A 7,516-nucleotide genomic window follows, 5' to 3' on the forward strand; every position below is an offset into this window, starting at 1 on the left:
CTTACATATCTTGAGTTAGATTCTGCTGCTACATTTACTACTACTACTACTACTAATACTAATAATAATAATAATAATAATAATAATAATAATAATAATAATAATAATAACAGTAATGTATATATAGAAAGGATTAGGAAGAAAAAGAAGCTGGTAAGTTAAAGGTTTCATTTAGTTTGTTTCATTTCCGTTCAGGCCCGCATCCTCTCCTGTTCTCAACAAGGTCCTGGAGATGGCGGATAATTAAGCAGGCGCTGGGTGGTGAGTTTCATTAAGCGGTTTCATTTCGACAGAGCAGGATGTGTGGTAAAGGCAAAGGCCGCAAGAGATCCGGCAAATGGGGCGCAAGGCATCAACGCAATAACATCCAGAGATTGATCACACCGGCTGTTCTTCAGCGTCTGGCTCGCCTTAGCGGTGTTAAACATGTTTACTTGACATGCGAAGACGTTTTCAATATACTGAAAATGTTCTTGGAGAACGTGATCCGCGACGCCGTCGAATACACCGAGCACGCTGAAAGAAAGACCGTCACCGCCATGGATGTGGTGTACGCCCTGAAACGCCAGGGACGCAACCTGTACGGCTTCGGCGGCTAAACGCTTCAACACTGAACGACGAGAACACAACGGCTCTTTTAAGAGTCACCCAAATATCCTGAAAGAGCTGTTTCTGATTTACTGCTTGTTTTGAAAGAAAGTGAAAGAAAAGAAATCGGGTCTCCCTCTCACACACACACACACACCAAATACAATCTCTGTACTACTAAGGAGCAAAAGTGGCAAAATTATGTGCGCAAGACTGACAACACGATCGAATGTAGGGGAAAAATATGTATGTATATTTGCACTTATATTTATATACCGTATATACTATTACTATCTTTAAGTCTATTTCACTTTAGTTCTTTTTTTGTTGTTGCTTAAATTATATTGCTGTAGTTGTTGACTGTCACTGAAATCTGTACATATGACAAATAAACTTGAAACTTGAGTTTATGTAGGCAAACTGGAGGCATACAGTAACAAGTCCTTATTTGGAAGTAGAACAGTAAACATATAGAAGGAAAGAAAAATACATCCTTAACAAAAAATTTCATACATTTTTCAGACACTAAAAGGGCGTGTTGTCTGATAAAAAATGAAAACGAAAGCAGACACTCCTGAGTCTCTGTGTCTTAGAACAACAGGAAGCCACATCCGTAGATATATGAAGTAAAAACAGAGATGGCGTGAGGCTTCTTTTAATATTAACACACACAAACTGATACTAAGACAAAATCTATAATAGATAGAATATATATCTTGAACACAACAAAAGTTAGAGTCTATAAAACTGAATTTTCAGTTGAATCAGATCACAAATCACAGTCACAGTTAGCGGAGGACAATGGAAAATTAACACATCATGCTTAAATATTAAAGGTTTAATTTTTGCTAATGAGATCAAGCACTGAAATGTGAAACGTTTTTAAAACCAAATATTTATTTATTTTAAACAAAAATGTAGATTAATTAATCAGAAAAACTAGTCCTTAAATAACAAGTCCTTATTTGGAAATAGAACAGTAAACATACAGAAGGAAAGAGAAATACGTCCTTAACCAGTAATAACAAAAATTTCATACATTTTTCAGACACTAAAAGGGCGTGTTGTCTGATAAAAAATGAAAACGAAAGCAGACACTCCTGAGTCTCTGTGTCTTAGAACAGGAAGCCACAGGCTTCTTTTAATATTAACACACACAAACTGATACTAAGACAAAATCTATAATAGATAGAATATATGTCTTGAACACAACAAAAGTTAGATTCTATAAAACTGAATTTTCAGTTGAATCAGATCAGAAATCACAGTCACAGTTAGCGGAGGACAATGGAAAATTAACACATCATGCTTAAATATTAAAGGTTTAATTTTTGCTAACGAGATCAAGCACTGAAATGTGAAATGTTTTTTTTTTAAAAAAAAATTATTTTAATCGAAAATGTAGATTAATTAATCAGAGAAAGAATGAACAGTAGCATGTCAGCTCCTTCACAAAGGCCTGCTTCTCCTGCTGCAGCCGCTTCATCCCGTGCTGTTAGCTCATTAGCTAGCGCTGACCCACCGTTTAGCATCGCAGATTTTAAGGCTGAGCTTCTTTCTGCACTACGGCAAGATGTCGCGGAAATACTTAGAGCCGAATTACAATCAGTGCTGGGGGTTGAATTGTCCTCTATAAAGACTGAAATTCAGGCTCTGAAAGCGGAATTTTCTAACAGCATGGTCAAACCCAACAAAGGTGTGGACATACTGCGCCGTGCTAGGGAACAGCGACAGGAAAATGTTGGAGGTATGTCTATCTCCGTGTTCCCAGACCTAACAGTAAAGTGTGCACAGGCCCGGGCAGCATTTAACGATGTCCGCCGTCAGCTGCAGTCGATTCCTGGCGTGAGGTTTGGTCTTCTCCATCCTGCTTGTTTGCGTATAACATATAATGGAGTGGAAAAGGAGTTCAAGACACCAGAGGAGGCCACAGAGTATATTAAGACACTCAAAAGCTAAACAGATTGTAGTTTAGAATTATCTTTATACTGTGTATGCTCATATGCATAAATACTGTTAATGGTGAGCAGTTATGTTTATTTCCAAGCAAAGTTCAGTAGTGCCCCTTTTTTAGGTAAACAATTCCTGCTGTAAGTTATTAGAAGGTGCACAGACTTACGTGTTATATGTATGTGTGTGTATATATATATATATAATCTAATATCCAAAATAATCTAATAGGACACCCCCACAAGGTACACCTCTTGTTATCCCAAAATATGTCTTAAAAGATACTTGCCAAAGTTCTAGCCAGTCGAATTGAAAGGATATTTCCAAAAATAATATCTCCTGAACAAAGAGGATTATTAAGGGGAGACAGATGTTTTTTAATATTCGTACACTTTTTAATATAATATATTCTGGACAGTCTGCTGAAACTCCCAAGGTGGTAGTCTCACTCGATGCTGAAAAGGCATTTGATCGGGTGGAATGGAGATACCTTTTTGAGGTAGTTAAGAGATTTGGCTTTGGTAATGGTATTGTATCTTGGATTCAGCTTTTATATGCAACTCCCCGAGCCAGTATTCACACTAATAATGTTCAGTCCAGTTATTTCAGTCTAACCCATGGTACTCACCAAGGATGCCCTCTTTCTCCTATGTTATTTTATTCTTGCAATGGAACCATTGTCAATCGCATTAACATTGCTCTAGCAAGGAGTTTTGCGTGCTGGCTCAGATTTTAAGGTGTCATTTTATGCAGATGATCTGCTGTTGTTTGTATCAGATCCGGTATATAACATCCCTGTAATTCTTTCAATGTTAGAGAGGTTTGGGAAGTTCTCTGGCTATAAAGTTAATATTCTTAAAAGTGTGTGCTACCCGATAAATAATTTGGCATTGCAGCTTTAACATAATAAACATAAAAAACAACATAATATTCTTCTCAAGTTAAGCCGATCTGGTTTTAAATATTTAGGCATCAATGTGACTCATTCTGTGTCCTCCCTTTTCTCTGATAATTTTCTACCACTACTTGCAAATTATTTTTATTGAACAATTTTAATATACAAACATGTCAAAGAACAATGAGTGAAGTATATTATTATTTTTATAAAACAAGAAAAAAAGAGAAATGTAATGAAGAGAACAAACCCCAAAATTCAGACAAATTCAGACAAACTTTCAGGCAATACCTGTAAATTTGTGAAATAAGAAATTAGCAGTTGCCATTTGTGAAAGAACATATCAGTAGAGCCTCTCAGTGTGTATTTAATATTCTCTTACTTAAGAAAAATAATAAGAATAATATAAAATAATATTTCCATCAATCTAACCTAACACTAGCCTACAATCTCCACAGAAGGTTGATCTGAAAAAGAGGCCTCAGTCTGGGAATTCCTCCACATCTAAGAGTACATCCCCTACCCTGACTCCATCGCCATCCCCAACTCCTAAGACTCTAATTGGTGAAACCCTGTCTTCTGCTTCTTCCCAACCATGTTCTAAAAGTAGTGGTGGCTCCAGCAGTGGCAGCATCACTGATGAAGGTCAGTGCAAATAAAGATGATCAGACTTTATGGTGTGTAGGAATGTACTCTCATTCACACTATTGCAGTTATACAGTAGACATACTGATGACTAAAAATAATCAGAATTAGACGCTAATAGGAGCAAATGAAAACATTTACTAAAGTAAACTATATAAACACTATACAACTATAAGTTTATTTACAACAATATTATTTGCAGCTACTATTTATACTAATTACTATTAGCATTATCTATATAGACAAGGATAGAGAGATAGATTGATAAGGGACGCTCTATGAGGGATGAGGGATATTAAAACTACTCCTTGTGTTATTTTGCACAAGGAAACAGTCTATCATCATTCTGAAGTCACCTGGGTGTTAACTGCTGCCAGACGCATCACAATCTTCTTCCCCATAACGAACAAGAAGTTCTGATTGTGGATGCAGGTAAGATGAATCTGAATAGAAGACAGCACATAATATAAGTTAAAGCAGAGTGAACTTCCCCTGAGCAAAAACAGCAGCTAAACAAAGGTTTTACTCACAGCGAACGCCTCACGGAGAGCATGCAGCTTCAGGCCGATATCAGTTACCCCTCTCTCTGTAAGACGGTCCCTAAGAAACAAAAGATTTACATGCTTAGTGTATTAAACATACATTACACCTTTATACCATTAAACTGTGAAGAGAAGCGTACCAAGTAAAGGGCACCTCCATCTCCTCTTGGCTAAGGCTCTCCTCACTCTCCTGCAAGACACATTAGCAATAAATCATTAAAACTCACACAGTAAATGTTACAGCCTCCCATTCAGGGGAATAGCAGCATCTGTAGATACACATCAGGTCTGAAACACAGAATTACCTCAGAGTCGTACTGTTCCTCTGAATCACTGTGGGGAGAGTCAACCTGCTCCTGCTCCCAGGTGGAGGTGTTCACCTGACCATCTTTAGTCACATGCAGGAACGTGCAGGACACCTTTTTAAAGGTTTGCTGTTAAATTAAAAAAAATATATAAAAATGAACACTGCACACCCATATGTGTACAAAATTCCAAGAGTTACTATCTACAATAAAGACTTCATGACATTGCAATAAATTTACCACATAATCCTCAAGTGGCTCCATGATGGTTTCCACCCAGTTACAGGAAAGGAACTCTGTAACCTTCCCATATTCAGCCTTAAGAGAACAATTTGAAGTGAACACAATTAGTCACTGCAACTAACAAAAGTTTTGTGATGCCACAACAGATAATCCCTCACCTGTATGGCAGTGAAATGGTCCTCGATGGTGGTCTGATAAGGGAATCCCTGCAAATGACAATTAGCTGAAACTCAAGATCTACTTCTCAAAAGTGTTCATCTAATAATCATTAATATCAATTCTCTTCATCAGAGTAACAAAGATGGTGATTACCAGCTGGTCGAAGTAGCGCGTCTTGGTGGTTTTAAACCAGCAAAAACGGCTCTCAGGACCCCTTATCATCCCGAGGAAGTATCCCTTAACATCCACTGCCTAGAAATAGAGAAACCAAACTAAACATTAGAACTTGTAAAGAAGGATGTGTGTGTGTTTGTATCTCAGCTGCAGCACTGTACAATACCCCAGACTGGGAGTTGGAGGAGTCTGCAGTGTTGTACTCAACATTACAGCAGGTGCTGTTCAGCTCACCAGCACTGAGGGGCTGTGAAAAGAAGATGAGGATCATCAGTGTTTTTTATCAGAGCAGTTTCATACTAACACTTTCAAACATTCTGTCACTTGTAAAATCCAGAGATCAGATTTAGTAAATAAATGACAGGTTTGGTTACCAGAACAACAGCTGAAGATGTGGAGTGAGTTTCTGTGGGTAGCTGCGGCAGAATTGGCTCAACAACCTTAAGACACACACACACACACACACACAGACACAGACACACAGACACAGACACACAGACACACACACACTTAGACAAAAGCGGCCTACACGTTTCAAATGTAGTTAAAATATTTTACTGACACATACCTGGAGGACTGAGGGAGTATCTGACGATTCTCCCAGCAAATCCACAGGTTCTGCAATAAATTAGTTTCATGTAAGTTTAATTACAACTAATATTTTCTGTTAAATGTAAAACATTAAAATGGCCAAATTTATAAGGTAGTAGAGAGAGAGAGAGAGAGAGACCTTGTAAATTTTTCTCTCCTTTCTTTCTAATGCTTAAAAGTTAATAAACCTGTGAGTTAGTTAGCTAGTTAATTTGTGAAGAAACAGACTAATTGTAGCATTAGTAGCTTGTGTAAATTCACTGTACATGTGACTGATTAAACTCTCTAAATCCTCAAGTCCAGGCGTCCTGATGAACTCCACCTCCCCATCAGGATCCACACGCTGCCGTCTACTCAGAGGGGCTTCTTGATTGCCATCCTCTTCGTCCCGCCTCCTCCTTATGCCCTGGCGTGGGACAGGAGTTATCATTGTGGCAGGAGCATAGTACATACCAGCCACAATGTTGTGGATGTCGATATTGAAATAAGGCTGGGGCAAAGGAACTGTTGAAGGCTGTGGACTCCCTGAAGGTTTTGGCCTCCTCAAAGGGGGTGGGGTCCTGAAAGGGGATGGACTGCTCACAGGGGATGGGGTCCAGACAGGGGATGGTCCTGGGAGGAGAGAGGCCTCTCACAGGTGGGGATGGGCTTCTATCAGGGGACAGGTTCCTCGTTGACACCTCATGTTCACCACCATCTCCAGCTTCATTCTGCTGAGCAGGTCGGCTGTTGTCGTCCTCGTTAGCGCTGAGCTCTCTGTTGTAGTTGAGCTCATCTTGTGGAAACAAGAACGTCTCCCTCCGTCTCCCTGTGTCAAAGAAGATGAACAGACAATGAAACACATCTAATAACATCTCATAAAAGGAAGCAGAAAACCTTATTTTAATAGCACTGTGTATGTTTTGTAAAGCAGGAAAGCCTCACTATCAAAACAAGAAGTATTTACACAAGTTATATTACCATAATCTTCCTATAACAGTGCATTAAAAACTCAGTATTTACATTTTAGCTGCATTTATAGGTGTTATACAGGGCTCCTCCAGTATCACGGCTTCACTGTTAGTCACACTGTGCATTTATTTCAATGCTTAAAAATATCTTCCCCCAAAAAATGCAGATTAAAATACATTTCTATTACAGTCTATTACTTTAGATTAGATTAGATTAGATTAGATTAGATTAGATTAGATTAGATTCAACTTTATTGTCACTGCACATGTGGGTACAAGGCAACGAATTGCATATATAACAGTATATAAACAGTATACAGTGGGAGGTAAATGCAATGAGTGCAAATGATTGTAGTGGTGCAATAAAGAAGGTATTGTATACCATGATAATAATTAAATATGTAAACAGTATACAGAGAAGTTATGTACAATGAGTGCAATGATTTAGATGTGTGCAATGAGGAAGATATTGTA

At 38.3% G+C, this 7,516-nt stretch overlaps 1 protein-coding gene and 1 long non-coding RNA gene across 2 annotated transcripts; one reads left to right on the plus strand and one right to left on the minus strand.

The window, feature by feature from the left end:
* The first annotated feature begins 267 nt into the window (after positions 1 to 267).
* Positions 268 to 4,061, plus strand: LOC131342607 (uncharacterized). The gene is made up of 2 exons (XM_058373695.1): positions 268 to 834; positions 3,892 to 4,061. Exon 1 carries the CDS (start codon positions 300 to 302, stop codon positions 597 to 599), a length of 300 nt encoding a protein of 99 aa, XP_058229678.1. The 5' UTR covers positions 268 to 299; the 3' UTR covers positions 600 to 834; positions 3,892 to 4,061.
* A 1,606-nt stretch (positions 4,062 to 5,667) lies between these two features.
* LOC131342374 (uncharacterized) lies at positions 5,668 to 6,422 on the minus strand. The gene is made up of 4 exons (XR_009203033.1): positions 6,359 to 6,422; positions 6,070 to 6,119; positions 5,876 to 5,941; positions 5,668 to 5,748 (listed from the first exon to the last, which is right to left on the minus strand). It is a non-coding gene; the product is annotated as an uncharacterized LOC131342374 (long non-coding RNA).
* Positions 6,423 to 7,516: the final 1,094 nt, after the last annotated feature.

The sequence above is a fragment of the Hemibagrus wyckioides genome, linkage group LG21 (genome assembly GCF_019097595.1).
Source record: "Hemibagrus wyckioides isolate EC202008001 linkage group LG21, SWU_Hwy_1.0, whole genome shotgun sequence".
Classification (NCBI taxonomy): Eukaryota; Metazoa; Chordata; class Actinopteri; order Siluriformes; family Bagridae; genus Hemibagrus; species Hemibagrus wyckioides.

Coding starts and splice junctions, on each gene's coding strand:
- LOC131342607 (XM_058373695.1), top strand. CDS start 300: ATGTGTGGTAAAGGCAAAGGCCGCAAGAGATCCGGCAAATGGGGCGCA.